The sequence below is a fragment of the Prinia subflava genome, chromosome 2, assembly GCF_021018805.1.
Source record: "Prinia subflava isolate CZ2003 ecotype Zambia chromosome 2, Cam_Psub_1.2, whole genome shotgun sequence".
Lineage (NCBI taxonomy): Eukaryota > Metazoa > Chordata > Aves > Passeriformes > Cisticolidae > Prinia > Prinia subflava.
This window is the reverse complement of record NC_086248.1, coordinates 102,014,817-102,034,056: the sequence shown is the minus strand read 5'-3', so window position 1 is coordinate 102,034,056 and position 19,240 is coordinate 102,014,817. Positions and strand designations below refer to the sequence as shown.

The 19,240-nt window shown below is 41.0% G+C and overlaps 1 protein-coding gene across 10 annotated transcripts in view; it reads left to right on the top strand.

The window, feature by feature from the left end:
- LOC134547399 (sodium/potassium/calcium exchanger 3-like) overlaps positions 1 to 19,240 on the top strand; it is a 234,323-nt gene that overhangs the window by 177,986 nt on the left and 37,097 nt on the right. For 8 of the 10 annotated variants that reach the window (XM_063391260.1, XM_063391258.1, XM_063391259.1 and 5 more), the window contains one exon: positions 11,889 to 11,981. The exons of 1 other annotated variant lie outside the window; for it this stretch is intronic. In XM_063391260.1, coding sequence (XP_063247330.1) covers positions 11,889 to 11,981 — 93 coding nt within the window. Of the gene's footprint in view, positions 1 to 11,888; positions 11,982 to 16,999; positions 17,042 to 19,240 lie in introns of those variants that run through there. One more of the 10 variants, XM_063391266.1, reaches the window with a different exon arrangement.

Here is a 19,240-nt window from a genome sequence, read left to right as displayed (position 1 = left end):
AAAGGGAAGAGGGTTGGGAAAGCAGCAGTAACCTTTGTGCTGCTGATGAATTTACAAGTCAGCTGTGACAGAAGGTGATGGGGTTATCAGAGGGAAGAGTTGCAGGGAGAATTCTGAGGGAACAATTGTCCTTGGAAGGAGGATCAAGAAGAGCACCATGAGGACAGGAAGGGTGACCTGTGCTTATGTGACTTTGAAGTTACACAGGTTGGGACCTGAGCCAGGAAGTTTGGTTGAGGCTGACATTGCCAGTCCCATGGTACATATATAGAAAACAGGAAGAGGAGTGGAATTAGCTTGAGACAGATATTTCAACAGCTGTCAGTTTTGAATTTCCTGGGTTTCATTGCTGTGTGTCATAACCTTGTTTTCACATTTAAATTTTTTTTTCCATAAAGAAATAGGATGGAAGAGCAACATTTAAGACTGTTTTTTGGAGTTGTGTGTTATGATTGACTTTTCTCTTTTGTTTGGTGAACATATATTTAGAAACGAAATTGTAGATTCTAAATATTTGAATATTTGGAACTCCCTTGTCCCTCAAAAAGAAAACATCTCCAAGGTGAATCCCTCCACCTCCCCAGTCCCGCAGATAAGCAGTAGTTCAGTAGTTGTACAAAAAAAAGAGAGAAAACTTAATATTTCAGAGCATAGTTGGTCAAAGTTGTGCATGGATTTTATAGAATAGTCACTCTTTATAACCAGTCTTATAGACCTGATCATTACGAGGAATGTACAAGTGTCTGAAATGATTTTGATAATTTAAAATGACCTCCTGATTTTTCCAGATAGGTCAGGTAGAGGCAATACCATGCATTATGCTATCTGCAGACTTGGTTCTGAAGAACTATTATATTGCCCTATTCATGCCTCTTCTCTGCCCCTAACCAGATCCTCTAACAGGCAAGAAATAGACTGTGCAAATAGAGGTTTTCTCTGCAGGATTTGATTTGTGATTTTGTTTTTGTTTTTAACCTCCTAGTAAAACAAAACAAATGTAGGCATTTTGACTAGGCATTCCATCTCCTATGATGTGTTTATGGCATAGCTGACAAGGAAGAACAGTGAGAACGTGTGCTTTGGGTGTATCCTGCTTGCTGTGTTGGCACACCTGTGCAGGAGTGAGCTGGCACACATTCATGGCTCAGTCTGCTTTTTCCAGTCTGTGTAGTCCAAGTGTGGTTCAGGAACATTCTGAGCCTGTGATGGCTTTCCCTCTACTTAATACAGGTTAGCAGTGCCGTGCTGTGGTGGTGCAGAAGGTGTCAAGTCTGTAGTGGGGCTAACCCAGTTTCCCAAGCCTGTCTCCACAGTCCAGACAAGCAATGATGCAAGCTTTCTACAGTGAGCAGCTTATCTATTCATTGCCAGTAGTTCTGAGCGAAGTTAGGGCAGTGAAAACTTCTATAGGCAGAAGTGTTATTACATGGATCATCCTTGTGTGGAGAGCAGTGAGCTTAGTTTAATTAATGCAAGATTTTCTTGGAGTCTCTTCTTTGCTTAAACCAAAAGAAATAGGTCAATAGATCTTTTAAAGTTTTTCTAGTGGAAATATTTTCTTTTGTTAATTGAGAAATAAATCTTCTACTTGGTACTCAGCCTCATGGTTTGCTCTGTTTGTGTACCCTCGAGGGTGGGAAACCCCATTGGAAGTGGACTACAGAAAGTGCTTTTTAAAGCAATCGACAGCGTTCTTCAAAAATTAATAGTGCTGAGTGAAAAAAGAAACAAACTGTCTGTTATGTCTGATGTCCAGCTGTTTAAAATAAACAGTACAACCACAAAAATTTGCATGTGATCTTCCTCATACAGTCTGTTGGATTACATTAACCTCTTGGTCAGAAAGAACTAGTGCAAATATAAGTAATAACTTGCAAATAAAATTGTTATTGAACAGAAAGCAAATCCACGCCTGCAGCTGGACTGCCTTCGGGTTAGTCACTTGGTGCTGATCTGGTGTGGTTCAGGATGTGGGATGCTCTGCATACTTAAACGGGCAGCTTGAAAATGGATCCTTTCAAGGTCTGAGAATTTCAGTGGCTTCACACTAGCTGACCCACAACACTTAGTGTACTTGCTTTAGGAGGCAAAAAATCAGGTTCAATCACTGCAGTTTTTCCCCATTTGTTTAAACTTGGATAAATGTTTGCATATCACTTACTAGGTGAACTGCCCAGGGTATTTTTAAACATTTTCCAGTGGTAGATAAATTATAGTTGTTGTTTGTTTAGTCAAGTTGTCCCTGTGAAAAACATATATCCAAATTTTTATTCCTCCTGTTGATATGTAGCTTCAACAGTACATTAATTTGTTTGTGCCAGGTTTCGGATTTTTTTCACCCAGTTTGTGTTTGTGTGTGCACTCAGGTGGGTGTCATTTGCTAATAAATACAAAGCTAGAAGTCTGATTTATTAATTATTTAAGCTGACATTACGCTTTTTGACTTAGTCCTTCCTTCTGGGTTATGGAAATTTAGCAATTCCTGTGTAATGAAACGTAAAAATGGATTTTGAAGTGGTGGAGGGCCCTCATCCCTGGGTGAAACTGAGTAAGAAAAATTCATGCTTTTCCTCTGGTATCTTGGTATTGTAAAAGAAGCAAGCAAAAAAAGCCAAAACCCCACAAAAAATAACACCCAGCTTTCCGAACACACGCTTCCTCATTCCTTCCCCTTCCTGTCTTTGCAAAAACCAGAGGTCAGAAGGGACTTGCAGAGTTCAGCTTGTCCAGCCCTCCCTCCAGGCTAATCAGGAGCTCAGGACCTTGTCCCCTTCCTCTGCTCACATATTTCTTTCCTCTGCGCATGTCCTGTGACAGTGAGGGGTTCCTGTGGGTTGATCCCATCAATGCAATGTCTGGAAGTGTCACTGCTGAGTGATTCACTCCTTGAGAAAACCCTCTGACGTAGGGCAGTACTTTTCTCAATTTTCATAGGGAACAAAAACTAAGTACACATCAAAGTTCTCACCAAATGTGAGGCCCATTTCTTAAATCACGAGAGTGCATTAATTGCTGGTACTTCTGGACCGTGCGTAGGCCAAAGAGTTTTGGGACTTCAGTATGCTTCCTGAAGTCCCAAAACATCTTTCTCTTTTAAAGATGATGCCACACTGTTCAGATTTGTGTCCTTGATACTTGTGAACATAGCATGTAGTAGTTTCAGGTTTGCTAATTTGAGATTTTTCAGCTAATGTACAAATAAATGTAGTGAGTCTAACGTTAGCTAAATGCCAGTGCACCTACTAGAATTATTTACTATTTTTCTGTTGTGAGATAGGATTAGGAGAAGAGTAAAGCAGGCTCAAAACTTTGAAGAGTATAAAGAAAACTTTATTAAGAGAATTGAAAAAAAGAGAAAAAAAAATTTGGTTGGATGCCTGAATTTTTGTGGTCCAAAAAATTACTATTTCATGTAATATGCTAAAAGTGTGAATAAAAAAGAAAGGGTGAAATTATTCCGAACTAATGCTAAGTGCTAAACTGAGAAGTGTCCCAGGTGATTATGTCTTAACAGTTTTGATTAGGGAATTCAAATATTAGCCTTTACAATGGACTCGGCTGAAATAAAGTACTCTATATTTAACTCAGCTTACTTGGCTCAGAGGAAGAGCAGCCTGTGTGCTGGAAATGAGCAGCTGCTGTCTCTGAGAACTATCCAAAAAACAAAGTGCCAAGTAGTGTGGTGCATTTCTAATGATCTGGTTCCTTAGTTACTAGCTAAACCATTAGATTAGTGGCACAATTTACATGTTATCTTTTGAATGTGTCACAAGGAAGATGTGCATAAGGACAACACCAGAATAAACAGAGGGTTATTTGTTCCCTGGTTAATCATTGCCCTAATGCCTTGACCTGTGCTGAAGCTAAGGTGCACAACACAAGCTTTTAAATGGAGCTTGTAATAACAGCCTAAGGGGCTCCCGATCTTACAGATTCTTCTTGCACACCATTTAGTGGGCTATGCTGAACTCATTCCAGTAATTATGGCCATCAATGGAAATATTTCTGTTGATTCCATGAAATGCAGGATGTAGTTTCTTTGGTATTGGCTGCCTCCTGAACAGCAGTTTATTTTGCAAACTTTTCATAGGGAATAATGAAACTGTTGCTTGCTATTATACGGAGTTATTCTCTTACAAGGAGATACCTATTAAGAATATTGATGATGCAACAAAAAACTAGAAAATGATATCGCATTAGAATTTAAAAAAGCTATATTTTGTCATTGTTCATGATGTGCAAAAATGTAATGTTTGCTTTTTTTTTTTTTTTTTTGAGTACTAAGGAGCCTAAAAGATATTTAGGATTTAAAAAAATCACAGCTTTTGCAGTTCTTTTAAGATCACTTTTCTGTCTCACAATCCATGTCTCATATTTACTTTTAAGGTCAAACAACTTTTAGATCTGTCTGCCTTTTTTTCCCCATTTATACATAGCTTTGGGTAAACAAAGGCAATCCTTTTCAATGAATTATGTAAAGAAGAATTTATCAAAAGAATTTGTGTTCCCCTATCTCTGAAAAGAAAATTGCTCTTGTTGGAAATCAGCTGCAGCTTTTCTGGAAGCACTGAGCAAAATGAGCACAAGTTTTGATGTACATAATACTGTGTCACATGGGAGAAATGTTTTAAGGTAGGACAAGGGAGGGTGGCTTCAAACTGACAAAGACTAGGTGTAGGTTAGATTGGATATTAGGAAGAAATTCTTCCCTCTGAGGGTGATGAGGCCCTGGCACAGAGTGCCCAGAGAAGCTGTGGCTGTCCCATCCCTGGAAATGTCCAAGGCCAGGTTGGACAGAGCTGGTGCAACCTGGAATAGTGGAAGGTGTCCCTGCCCATGGCAGGGGGGTGGAATGAGACCCTTTTAGATCTCCAACCCAAGCCATTCTGCAATTCTGTGATCATGGAAATATGTGAGTAGGTAGAAGTGTTCAGGCTCTCTGAACCATCACAAGTCAGGTCTCCCCCCTTGCTGTATGGAAGATTGCACCTCTGCAGTGGAGTGGATAGAGCTTTGTTTTGATGCCTCTGTTGGACCAGGAGGTAAAAACTAAGAATTGAACACTGAAACCCTCATCCTGCTCTGACTTTCATGGCAGAGGGGAGAGATGCTTTTCCCAGGTCAAGCCCAGCTGGTGGTTGTCTTGTGCATCTAGATCCAGATGCTGAACCCACGTCCCTTTGCATTAAAGTGTCATTTTGTATTCTGGAGTTTCTCTAGACTGTGAAGATAATATGGTAATTCAAGCAATTACTTTTTCTTGCTTCTTCCAGGAAGTGCAGCTCTATGTTAAACTTAATTTTAAGACATTTGAAAAGACTTGTGAGTGGTTTTATTTTTATTATTCAGTGGTTTTGGCAGGAATTTCTGTGGAAATTACAGAAATACAACAAGAAATGCTAGTTTTTGTGAGGTATCTAGGCCAGGGAATTTGGGAAGAATAGAAACCTTCTGAAAGGTTATCCAAATCAAAGTCAATCTCTTCCTAAATGTATTTCTTTGACATTTCCAGAGGCAAAACAAGACATGAATGTATCAACAAACAATCATTCTCTTATAAGAGATTTGCTAGTATCCTCCATGGCTAAATACTGTACCAGAGGAAATGACTTGGGGTTTTATTACTATTCAGTAATGTGGAAGGTATGCAATGGGAGCAAGAAGGAAGAGGTTGTTTAGTGGAAGAGAGGAAGAAGAAACTTGGGAAGGGATACAGAGAGCCAGTGCTAGCAGCAAATACAACTCTTCTGGTAGTGTGCCATGATCTGCAAAGCTTGAGGATTGGATTTTCTGAGGCATTTAGTGTTTGCATAACTATATGCTCCTGCTGGAAAGAGTGATGCTATGTCTGCTCATGTTGGGAGCAGAGCCAGGCCAATTCTTGTGCCCTTTTCAGATGCTTTCATTTCTGAATTTATGGCTTTGTAGATAAAAGAAGTGGATAGACAGCTGCGAGACAGTGGATCTGCCCAAAATCTGATGGGACTTAAAGCCTCTCCTGAGAGTGCTGTGCTAAAACAAGTTCAAAGTAATAACTCCTCTTTATCCTTTAGTCTCATAAAAGGCTGCCAGCGAATAGGATCAGGAATCAAGGGGAAAAAAATAAGCCTACAGGCAAAAGATTGGTTGAGGCAGGAGTGATGACTGGCTGAAATGAGATGTAGAAAGATCAGTGGATAAATCTGTCAGTAATGTTCCCTCTTTAGGCTGACTCCTATAAGCCATGACTGACGCATAGACTGGATCACAGCCCCTGAAAATCTGTCTGTCTGGGTGACAGTTTCTTAAAAACTGGCTGGTACAGTGGCTTAACGCATGGTGAGGTGGAGTCGAATGGTGAGGTGGAGTCGTCCTTGGAGAGCTGGCTGTGATTTAACAGCATTGTTATGTTAAGTGAGAAGAACATCATTGATACAATTTACCTGTGACCCCCTCATGCCTTTGAAAAGTTGGGAGATTTGCATATTTATGTTTTCTTTGCAGTTTATGAGGACAGTATTGTTTCCTGAAAAGAATTGCAAACAGTTGCTCGTGGCCCTTCTGCCTACATGTGTAGGGAATATCTATCTTTGTAAGATCTTTTTACATCGAGGGCAGAAATATGGACTGAGAGGTACTCACTGACATCATCCTGGTGGCTTTCTTCAGGGGAGCAGCTCACACAAACATATATTGTTCAGGTAGCAAAGATTAAAGTATAAAGAGTGCTTGAAGAATAAGGAGGATGAGGGAATTTTTGTTATTTCCGAGCTTTTTTAAACTCTTTAAATAAAATGGCAAAATACAAAAATCCACCAGTGTGTAAAGAGTGACTTGCCATTTTTGCTTTATATCTTACTTGTTTTCTACAAGTAATGTGTCCTTGCATTACTTGAATTAAAGACTGTAAACTCTTTCTGCAGCCATAAGAATGATGGAAATTAGAATTTCTTTTTACATAATCCCCTTGCATTTTGCTTGTGGATACAGCTGTGTTAACACAATGCAACATTTGATTTGAGAGGTCTGCCAGGTCTTGGCACCAGTGATAGTTTGCAGACTGAAGGTCTTATTTGATAGATTTTCAAAGTGATACTGTGCTCAGTTGTATCTATGTTCCTGGAAGGAGGTTTGCAGTCAGCTTCTCAGAGGAAATACTTTCAAAAGGAAAAGTTTTATTTTGCCAAGATTCAGATAAGGTTAGAGTAACTGGACAAACCAGGGCTTTGTAGGTTAGAGATGAACACAGTTCTCAGGGACTGGCAAATGCTCTAGGAGAACAGGAAAATGAAATGCATGAGGATGATTACATTTGCTGAAAATCTGAAGTACTGTCTGTATCTTGGCATGTTGTCAAGTGTAGAGTTCCATTTGAGCAGGGTGGGGGTTTTTTACTTTTTAAAATAAAGTAAAATGAATTTATCCTTCCTGTTTCTGGTTTCCACACCAGAAAATGGGTTCAACAAATTAATTTTAATTGTTTTAACAGTATGTATTTATAAATTGCTGTAAAAAATTGATTGTAATATGATGCTAATTCATTGTAGGTTTTACAAGTACATCTGTTGTAGCTTCTACTTATCTTCAGTGCTTTTCTGGTACAGGACTGTAGGGATTATATTCCAGCTGTACCCCACTGCTGGCCAAGGGAATGCACTGACAAGTAGCAATCAGCGTTAGCCTCTGACATCAGCTGACCTTTGCCAGCTCATACTTAGGTCTGGACTGATATTTTCTCCTTTTGTTTTCTTGGCTGCAGAAGAGTAAAACCCTTTCTTAATTTGCCTGAGGTAGTTTCTATGAGAGTCTATGCTCATGATTGCACAGCCTTTACAGGTGGAGAGTGAAAGAGAGCAGACTGAGTTTCTTCAGTGGGGTAACTTACATTTAAAATACAGGAAAAATGGGTGATAATTGTGGGTCAGCCAGCAAAAGGGAGGCTGCGGATCTCTTCCTTCAGTGGTGGCATATGTGGAGTCTCTTCCTGCTAAATTTTTGTCTGTGTTAGTCTTTCCTTGGTCAGGTCTTGTTAGGTTGGTCAAAAGATCAAAAACCCAAGTTAGGGACTAAGGAACAGGAAGCTGGTGCAGTTGGATACCCTTGATTCTTTAGGAAACTGAGCAGAGGTGGGGTAAGGAGGATTGTGGGCAGGGACTTCATATGTTCCTCAGATTGCTGTGGCTGAGCTCAGGGGGGCTATGCAGACAGACTGTCTCATCTTAGCTAGGATTTTCAGCTAAAGAAAATGGGATGTTTTGCTTTGTAAAAATGGGATTGGAAGGAGAGGATTAAAGGGAAGGATCCAGAAAAGTCCAGTGAGGTGGTGATTTGGTCTAATATAGTTAACTATAGTATAAGAACATACTAAAAAATCCAAATAAAATTGCAGTAGAGGGAGTAAAGCAGGAGCTGTTTTAATGAGGAGTCAGAAGTCAGGTTGCATACAAGCATGTGAAAGGTGCTCTGGCATTCCCGTGTGAATGAAAATCAGCAGGAGAAGGGAATGGGAGAAAAATGAAAGGCACTTGGTTTTTTGAAACATACAGCTGGCATGGACATGAGCATCTATGTAGTAGCATTGGACTTGAGGGAAATTTGCCAAGCAGACAGATCATGCCTTCTCCCTGCCCTGTCTTGTCGGTCACACGCAGGAGCTCTGTCCTGGATGTGGGGAGCTGCAGGAAGGCAGCACTGTGGATAAGAACTGTCTGACACCTGCTGCTCATGGAGAGCTGAGACAAAGCACTGGGACACAGAGAAGGCTTCGCTCGAGATGTCCAGGCAAAAGGCCACATGAATCACACACTGAGCTGGCTCCTCCAGCCTGGAGTCATTTCCAGATGGGTTTCTGAGCAGGCAGCACCTGGGCAGCGTCTGGGTGAATCTATCTGGGCTCTACCTCAGTGCCTGGAACACAGGAGGAGGAGAAAAGGCTTCTTTCCAGTAGGTCCAGGAGATGACATGCTTTGCTGACTTTCTCCACCTAGCTTCCCAATCTAAGGAGGGAGAATTTTTGTTTCTGACAGCCTCATATGGTCCAAACTCAACAAGGACAGCTTCAGAGCAGTGGTTTTCTAATCTGTTTTGGATCTGAGTAAGCATCAGATGTGCACAGCTGTGTAGAGAAATGAAACCTTCTGACAGTAGGTTTGTTTTTCTGCAGTTGTTTCTGCATGATGTGGAGGTAGCTCTCAGCTCCAAGGTAGGAGCCTGCCCCCATGTTTTGGGGTATTGCAGCCAGCCTGACCATCCATTTTACCAGCAAGCCCAAGTGTCTTCTTGTGTGTTGGATGGTGAAAAAGAAGTATCTGCACCAAAAGAACCCTTCCCATCAAACACAAAAAAGCCCAGCAGTGTTTCCCATTGTGCTGACTTTAGTCAGAAGTACTAAAACTCATTCAGACATGAAACATTATTTAAGTTACCCTAAATTAGTTTGAAATTACCTTGTAGCCACAAAAGGTGGAGGGGATTGATTCACAGGCTTTGTGGAGCTGAGAAGAGCCCAGCTGAGGCTCAGAGTCAAGGTCCTAAAGATAGCAGTAATGTTGCATAAATAGTGATAGTAATAAAAGTTGTGAAGAAGTCTAGTGCTCCAGAACCTCTTATATGAACCTCTTAACTGAAATAAGCAGTGGTTTTGTTTGAGGCTTTCTTCTGACTGGAGTCATACCACTCTTTGAAGGGCAAAAACTGTGTATTTGTGTTTTTCCTTCTTCTGTACGTTTGAGTGGAGAATGTAAAAATCCCAGCATGGTGTTATTTTGGTAATAGGATTGCATGCAGACATCCTTGTGGTTAAATTGAAAAAAAAAATTAAATCCATGAGGTTTCCTGTGAAGGAGTTGTTGTTTGCAAATGGAATGGTTAATGACTGAGACTAGAGATGTACAGACAACTGCAGGATCTTGCTTATAACCCTCTAATGTAATTCCTTTTAAATCTCTGGGTTTTTTTCCTGTCATTTAATTTGGTGTTGTCATTAAGGGAATAGGATCAACTTGGAAAACTGAGGTGTTATTCTAACTCTTTTTTGCGTTTCTTGGGTCACCCTCCACCTTAACATTCTTAAGGTGAAAATTTTCTTTCCAGAATTGATCTAAAGAAGACTTTTTTTTTAAATATAATTTCTTATGCTCCCCAGAGGAGAACAACTGCTCTGTACCCCTATGTATGTGGAAAATGAGGAGATAGAGCTTAACTTGTTTAATAGCACCTACAAAACTACCCACTTCACTGAACATCATCTCTTATGGGATTAGTGCAGTCAAGTTATTTAGGCACACCTCTAGGTAAAGCAACACAGTTTACAATTCTTTAGAGCTTCACCAGGAGTGTATCCTTTAAATATATTGATTTAGGAAGAAAGTTGGAAATTTTAACTTTTTCCCCGCATTGTTTTTTGTCTTTTCTTGCTCATCCCCTAGTGTTTTGTTTTCACAACAATGCAGAATTTATGATTTTTCTTTCAGCCTTCAAAATCTGCAAACCATGCCTGGAAAACAGGCAGGTTTCTGAGCTTCCTGGCATGGCTGCTTTTTAACCAGAATCTAAGTGGAAAAATGTAACCTCTTCTAGTGCTCTTGTGGTAGAGCCTCTGGAAACAAGGGGAACTATTTAAAGCGCCCTGCTACATGTTAAATCTAACATGTTTCTTTTCTCCTACTTTCACCTCTCAGTTTTCTCATGTACTTTTGCTTGCTGAGGTTTTCCATTTAACCCTTTTTTTCATTTAAGCCCCTCCTTCTGCCTTGGTCTTCCTTACCAGTGTCTATTCTTTCTCATAAGACATTAGAGGGAAGCAGAAGCATATGTTTGGTGTGAGGTATGTGTCAAATTTGGGTTTTTACCTGTCAGCATTCTCTATCCCAGCTGCTTTCTTCTGCTCCATCTCCCTCTGCAACCACACCACTAAACTTGATTTTCATTGCTACTGACAGCCATTTTTATTTTAATTTCTGCTTGTTTCAAATCAAAAGCTGGGTCTCTATCTCTACTCTATAATGTTTTGCACTTGCATTATTTGCCCTGAAACTTCCAACTTAACTCCCTGCTATGTGGTTGGAAAACATGTGAGTAAGGAGAAGAGTTAGGCTGCTTAAATGCAATTACAGTTCACCTGTAAAAATGCTAGAAGGACTTCTTAGCCACGGAACTGACTCCTACTTAGTTCAGAAGCTGATTCACAAATTACTGGTGTGAATTGGTTGTGACTTTAGAAGAACTCTGCTACTCTATGTTCAGATGGAGATCACCCTGTTGATATTCCTCACATGATGGATTCATTAGTGTATTGTCCTGGGTGTTGAACTGTTTGATACCAGAAAATGGAGCTTCTTCCTAACTTCATCTTCAGTGCCTGGCTTGAATATGACTCAATTGCATTTTAGAAACCTGAAGCAGCTTTTTTGGGGGGGTGTTTGGGCTTTTTGTTGTTGTTGTTTGTTGGTTTTTGCTTTAGTGGTAGAGTGTTTTCTCCCCTGTGGGTGATTTTAAACTGTTTCTTCCCCTCCTGATAAGTCCTGCTAATACTGTAATATTTGACAGTGGATTGTTATGACATCTAACATTTTGTTCTGTTTGTACTGCAGACTGAGGTCAAGTAAACAAAGAAAGCAATCATTATGTTTTAGCATTCCTTTTTAATAAACACATTAAAATCTAGTCACAGCTACAGAATCAGCTGTGAAAAGGAGAGATACAGAACTCTGAGTAGCACTGTCTTTTTGAAGCATTTTATGGAAAAATAATGGACTGAAGGGATATGTAAGGACTCTGGTAGAAAATAAATGGTACAATATTGACAGAAAGCATTTGGCAGAAGACTTGTGACTGTTTCTGTGGCTTAGAATTGCAGAGGAATTTCTTACAGACTGGACTAACCATTACAAATATGTATCTACTTTTAGGAGATCAAGGCATACAGTGGAGTCTTCTCAGGGAAGATGTCGTCTTTGACAATGAAAACCTGTTGTATGGAAAAAAGAGGAAGTTTCTTTAAGGTAAATGGGATATTTATACAGAACACAAAGTATGTAGATTTATATGAAATGAGCACCTGCAGAATGTGCAGTACTCTCTGATACATAGTAAGCCTTTTCTGTAAAATCAGAAGTACTTCTTGAGCTTTTCTTTTCACAGGCAGATTTGTGCCTAGATTACCCCCCAGTTATTTCTCATATATATTATTTCTGTACATGAAATAGAGTATTTGGTATAAAATAGGTCATGGCTTTCTTTGCTGTTAGTGCTGAGAACATGAGCTTTATTATACACAGGCATAAAATTATTGGAGCCTTCATAAACTGGATTTATGTCACTTAAAGTTGTGGTACAGGTTTATGATTTCCATTTCTGGATTGAAAATTGGTTTCACTTCCCTGCCTATTTTGAGAACAATTGGCATCCCAAAAAACCAGGCTGCAGTAAGAGTTACCAGTGCAGTTTTCAAAAGATGACTGAATCCTGTTAACTATATGCCAGGGTCACAGTGGCTGCCTTGCTGGGTTTTACTTTAGGGAGCCATCAAAATTTATAGGTGCTTCTGAGTACTGTATTAACTTACTGTGATTACATCCCTTAGAATATTCATCACTTGCTGTAGCTTCTTCCAGTGAAATATGCTAATGCTTCCATCTTGGTTGCTGCATGCTTGCTTCCATCGTATTTCCATTCCTTCTCTTCCTCTGGGGTAGAAGTTCCCCTTGGGGCAATCTTTAGGGAATGAGAGATCAGCGGATCAGTGATCAGCGCTGCAGTAACGTGGTGTTTTCCTTTTGTCTTGCTCAGCAATTACCAGGGTCATCCAATGACAGAAATCACCTCTCATTTCTGCAACACACTTCAGCTACTTCTCATAACTCAGGAGCACAAACATCAGCCTTGTTGATAGCACTCCACAGCAGAATAGGGAGAATATCCCTGTTTTTCAAATCACAGCAAGGAACTGTCTCAGAAATATCTCTAGGTTGTCTCTTGCATGTATGCTGAAGGACTCCTGATGTCAGGTGGGACTGTAAGCAAGCACCCAGTCATTTTCTGCAGTCCTTTGGGATCTCTGTGTAATTTTTATGTAGAAAATAGATGCTGTTTGAACAGCTGTTCATTATTATGGGGTTGCAGTTATTCTAAATGATTAGAAATGCAGTCTGCAATCTGCCCGGGCAATTTCAAGAAACATTGTCAATTAAAAAACTAAGTTCCTGGATTTTCTTAAGGACATGCTGGCAGTAAAAAGATGCCTCTAAGCTACTTTTCCAGATCTCTCACCATCCTTGGGAAGTTGCACTGTTGGACTATGGTTCTGAGCACAGAGTGTGGGTTTGGAAGCTGCAGGCAGTCAGTGTGCCCAGCCTGTGTGCAGTGCACATGGTAGCTTGTGTACGTACAGTGAAATTACCCTTTTTTCCCTCCCGCCTCCATGTGTGTAGAATTATAACAACAGTTACATTTGTTGTTACAGCTGAGCTGGTGAGCAAGCAAAAGTACTTGGCACATGAGATTTTTTGAGTTTGCATTATTTTAGTTTGCCTTGTCTGTTTGTGTTTAGAAGACCTGGTGATCAAATATGGTCTTTTATGATCTGTTCTTCAGAATGCTCTCCCATATGCATAGACTGTGCCCTATAGTTGCATATGGGTCTTGTGCTTGTTAATTTTTAGTTGCCTAAGAAACCTGGACTATGCTGGTATGCAGATTCCCAGGGCGCTTAAATCTTCTTAAGGGAGTATCTCAACATTCTCAGCAACATTTGCCGGAAAAACTGCCAACAAACACCAGTGGGAAAGTCCAACTTTATCTTCTTTTTTTTCCTGATTCTTAATTGGTTCACATTGCTACAACTTCTAACCATCTCTTAGTTTTTTTCACAGCCATTGTTTTGACTGTTAATACACAAGGAAAACAGTACTGTCCCTATTTTAGACAGAGCAGAAGTGTGTAGTTTTAGAGTCTAAATTCTGTGGACTCTACACCTTGTAGTTGGTGAATGCTGAGAGCCAGCAAGTAGTAAGAATGAGACAAAAATGGGGTTAGTCTTGGATAATTCTGGGACTGAATAGCTTGCCAGTAGTTACAAAGAAAGAGTCTGTGGTAAGGCATAGGGCTGAAAATATGTCTCTGACAAATGTCTGCTTTACTGAATTATCATCCTTCTCATTAAAATGTTCTAGTGTTTCCTGAACTGCCATCAGAAGTTTTAACACCAGTAAACCTTTTCTGTTCCAAAACCAAGCCATTGGGTAAAACTTCGTTTTTGATGAATAAGACACTGAACAACGTCAGTGGCCCTGAGAATTCATAGCTCACTGTGCAAAATAACCAGAATCTGCAGCCGTGTATCAAAATATTGGATTGTATTCAGAGGCTTGCACAAGTGCAGAAGCAGTGTTCCCAGTTGGGCTCGTCTCTGGCACTTGGCCATCTCATCACACAGGGCCCTCTGTGAAGGTTGCTGCGTTCTGCTTATCAAAACAGGAAGGAAAAGATGTGATGCCAAATACTATGGAGGTCTCCAGAAAGAATGAAAAATGTGATGCTGGCAGGAAGGGGGAGTGGTAAGTGCTGAGGCTCATTTGTCCAGTCTGATACTGATCTCACTGTCTTCAGCCCTTGCCAGATTAGAAGCCCCCATCTTACCTTTTCCTCTCGAGCTCTTGTAAATCTCAGGGCATGGAAACATTCTGCAGTGGTCATCTTGGCTGACTCTTGCAGCCAAGTGCATTCTCAGAATGATGACAGTTTCATTAATTCTCTGTACAAGCTCATTTACATTTCAACACAAATAGCAGGAATTGATTTGTCACGCAGTTTTTTCTAAAAATGTCTGGGAACATACATCAAATCAAAGCCATCTGTCTTCTTGGGAACAGGAAACTCTTGAAGTCAAATGGGTAATGAGAACTGTAGTTAATGCTTCTGGGCTGCTGCGAAAGGCACTGTGTACATCTGGTCCTGGACATGTGCTTTACCTGATTCATGGCAGTGATGTGAGTGTCAATAGTGCAGTTTCACAAATGTGACTGGAGCCCCTTGGGAGTGAGTTGCTTCTGGTGAACACACTGGCTCTGATTTTTGTTGCTTGTACAACATCCTGAACAATGCAAAGCAAAATAGATGTGTTGTGGTGAGAGAATGCTGGGGTGCTGAAGTGCCGTGTTTGTGGCCTGTTGTCGTGGTTGGGGGGGGGAGGTGAATTTTTCCAGGAGGATGTGGGCAGTCCAATCAGTAATCAGCTTTTCTGCTGGCACCTGGATTGGTCACTCAGAGGTTTAGACACGCCTCTGAGGACACAAAGAGTTAAAAGCAGGAGTCTAGGGGGTTCAGCTTCTTTTAGGTTCTGGTTTCAGCAGTGGAAACATCTCTCCCCTGCTCAGCTCTGGGCTGAGTGGGGGAGGGGGAAGCCACGTGGCTAGGCTCAAGACAACCACGCGGTGAAACTAAAGTAAGCTGGGGCCCGGGGGGGAGAAGAGAATGGACAGGACTGGAACTGAGCTGCCCCGTCCAAGATGGAAGGGTGGAAAACTGTGGAAGTGCCTTCTGTGTGTTCTCACCCCCCTCCTTCCCCCCAAACTCCGGGAGAAGGTGCTCAGCCACGTGGGGTTTGCGGAGCCTGGGAGTGCCTCCGCCTGCAGCACCCTGCTGAGAAGAAACTGTTAACCCTTGCTTGGCAGAAAGAAACTTTTCTTAGACATTGATTCTCATGACTGGTGGTTTTCGGAGAGAGGGAAGCGGCCTGAGACCAAGATGATAAAGCATGATTGGAAGGAACTCGATGGAAGAATGAGAGGAGTAGCCTTGGAGCTAGACTTTTCTTACATAATGTCAGCCATGGACTGAACTTGAGTCTCTTTTGAACATAAACTGCATTTTTGAGTAGATACAGCTGCCCCTTGCTTTTGCTACAGTGACTGGCACTTGAAGTGAGTAGCGAGCAGAGAAGAGAGGGGGAGGGTGAGGTGGCACCCTCTGCCCTCAGGGCAGACCTGCTCCTAGAACCCCGGCCCCTAGGTGAAAAGGGGGAGAGCTTGGCATGCAGCATCCTTAAAAAGCCCTGTATGCAGTTTTGACCTATGAGACAGCGGTGAGAGCGCTGGACATAGGAAAAAGAGAGTGTCACCTTAGCAGACTTCTCCGGGCGGTGCTATAAGTGACATAGAAACACATAAGGGGTGGACCCGTGTTTTCTGAGAAACAGTCTGTAGTGCGAGAGAGACTCCTCTCTCCCTTGCTGAATTAAAGATTAGTTTGTTTTTGAGTAGTGATTGTTTGATCTAAAACCCAAAAGTTAGTCTGTGAAGAGTGATAGGTGGGGAGGTAGAAACTGGGAGAAGAAATGTTCTAAGAAGTTTTTATTTCTGTCTTTGTGTGTGTTTAAGAGTATTTCTGTCCCTGTTCTTATGTAATTAATAAAGTTTTAGTAGGTTTTTTTTTGTTTTCAAGATTTAAACCTGCTCTGCTCTGTTCCTGATCACATCCCACAAGAGTTGTTAGAGAAAAAACATATATTCATAGGTGCACTAACATCTGGCCAATGCCAACCCATGACACCTGTATGTAGAAGTTCCACTCTCACCCTTGCCAGCTCCCAAAAGCTGAGCTCAGAATCAATTGACAATAAGCAGAGTGTGGTGCGTTGTGAAAGAAAATGCTGTGGTTTAAGATGTTTGTATTTCATTATTTCGTTCATGGATGTTAGGAGTTTAAACAGTACATGGATTTGGCAATCCAATGTTTAGGATAGATTTCATTAGTCAGTACTGTACTAGGCTGCTATGTGAATTCATGTTGCCTGAGTCATAATTATATTTGGTGGTTTATTACAGTGGTTACACTATAGTGTCTTTGGAATTTACAGAACAGTGCTTTATATATAAATACAGAAATGAATTCCAAAGGAATTTATGTTTATTATAAATAGAAATAAATTCCAAAGGAAAATCATTACACACAAAAAATAGCTATTTTATCATGTTATATAAGATCTCATTTTAATTTTGTTTTTTAAGAAATACTGATTAATTAACCACCTCAGAAGATGTCATACTTCCAAATGCATTTTCAGGTAAGCCTCCTCTTTCTATAGCTTGGCAGGGTAGTATCTATTTCACAGACCTAAACAGTCCCTGAAAGATTTCTTCTGATTACTTTTTGAGTCTTTGGGCTCATGGACCCTGATTTACACTAACACTGGCCTCTGACAAATGTATACATTCACTTCAGTTGCATTTTCCTTTGGAAGTTGCTTCTTACTGTGTTGATTTCAAGTCTGTTGAAGCAAAGGGGTAAGTTTTCCCATTATTTCTAGCCAAAGAGCTACCACACTTGTTGCAAATAGAGAAATCTCTTTGAAGAATTCCGATATTCTTAGCCTTGCACTAAAAAGGCAAAGCCTTCTGCTGCTGCTTGTTTCCTGGAGGCTGGAGCTAATAATAGTGCATACCCAGGATCCTTCCTGCATTTTGTAGAAACATGTTATTAACAGCTCATCTTGTATGATGCTAGTCACATGTGCATCACGGCGCTATATAATCATCAGAAGTTTCATTGATCCTAAATACTGGGAAATGCTGTCATAAAATCATGAGTACACATTCTGTTATTTAATAGAAAAATACTGTATGTGTGATTTAATTGCAAGGATACAGAAACAATGAAACTCCATGAGACTTTCTTTTCTTAAAATAAGAGAAGAGCAACTTTTTTTTTCATTAAAGAGCATTTAAGGAAAATTAGTTGGAAATTACAGAAAACATCAGTGGTTTATCCTAGAAAAAAATGAGGGATTTCTTCCTAGAGGTCAGTGTTTTAGTTCAGGTAGAGTACATGGTGATACATGATTAGTCTTGGTTGAATTGCGGTGTGTGTTCCATCCTGGGAAACTTCTCAGGTCAGTTTGGGGTTTGATGCCACACTGACCTGGTTTCTTTGTCCAGAGTGTATTGACTTTTCAGAGACTAAGGCTGATTTGTCATGGAGGCTATGTAGTATACCCAAGAAATTCAGCTGTAGAATAGAATGTGAGCATAAGGTTGCTTGAAATGTGCCGTTTTGTTTAAGTCCTCTTTAGAAAAAGAAATAAAGTTGCTAAACATGGAAGAATTCCTCTCAGGAATGGTAATTTCTTCAGAGTTCACTTTGAGGCAGGTGTACAAATTCAAAGGCGTTAAGATTAGTGCACTGTTAGTACAGTTTGGATGAGAGTTCTTTGCTGTAGCTCACCAAGATTTTGTTTTCTGGGAGGGAGGTGGGTTTTGTCGTAGCTCTGGTTGAAGCCCGCTAACAGAGTTAACTCAGTTGCCATTCAGGTAGCAACACAGCAAGGCAGGCATGGAGGAGGTGGCTGAAACACATGGACGCTTCTGTGGAGAGCTTATACATTTTATGCTTTGCAGGGAGAGGTGCCAAAAAGCTCCTTTGTTGTGCAGACTGTTTGCCTTTGAGACACTTAGTTTCTATAGATGTGTCAGAGAACAAGGTACATTACTGTGATGGCTCTTCATGGCCCAAGTTGGTCATAAAATGCAGAGACTTGAGGTGATGCTGCTCATAGAGAGGAGCTCCATGTGCAGAGCTGATTAATGGGGAGTAGCACCTCAGCTTTCATGCAGTTGCCAGCTGAAGCAGTTTTGCAGGGGTGCTTTGCTGGCAATGCATAAATTCACCCCACTCTAGCATCTCCCTGAGGCTGGCCTGGGTTCCTTGGCTGCCTCTTCGAATGGTCAGGGAGGCATTGGTCACATGTAGCTGCAGTGACTCAGGGGTGTTTGGGAATCAGCAGGTGGAATGTCTTTGCAGTGTCAGTGGTATATATAGCTGGTGTCACTGAAACTAAGGGAAAAACAAAAACTCTCCAACAACAATCTTATGTGCTGGAGAATTAAGGCATTACTTTATTCTGGCCAGGATGTTTTTCTTGCCAGGATGTGCAACAGAAACCAGTTCATCCACACATTGCTCTGTTGTGCAGAGAAAATCATTCCATCACACAAGTCTACTCTAGATGTTTCACATTCAAAACCCAGAGAAATTCATTGGTTCAATGTTCACTGGTCCCAACTAATTCGCCTTTTGCGGTGTTGCTGGACGGGACTCCCTTGGGCTACTAAGGTCTCCAGCAGATACCACAGAGAGACGGCTGCTGCAGTTACCCACAGAGATGCCTCTCTTGGCTCAGTGGCTGGGGGCAGCAGCACCGAGACCACGTGTTAGTTCAAGTCCTGTCTTGTCCCAGACCCCGAATGGCAGCTGGTAGAGGCAGACC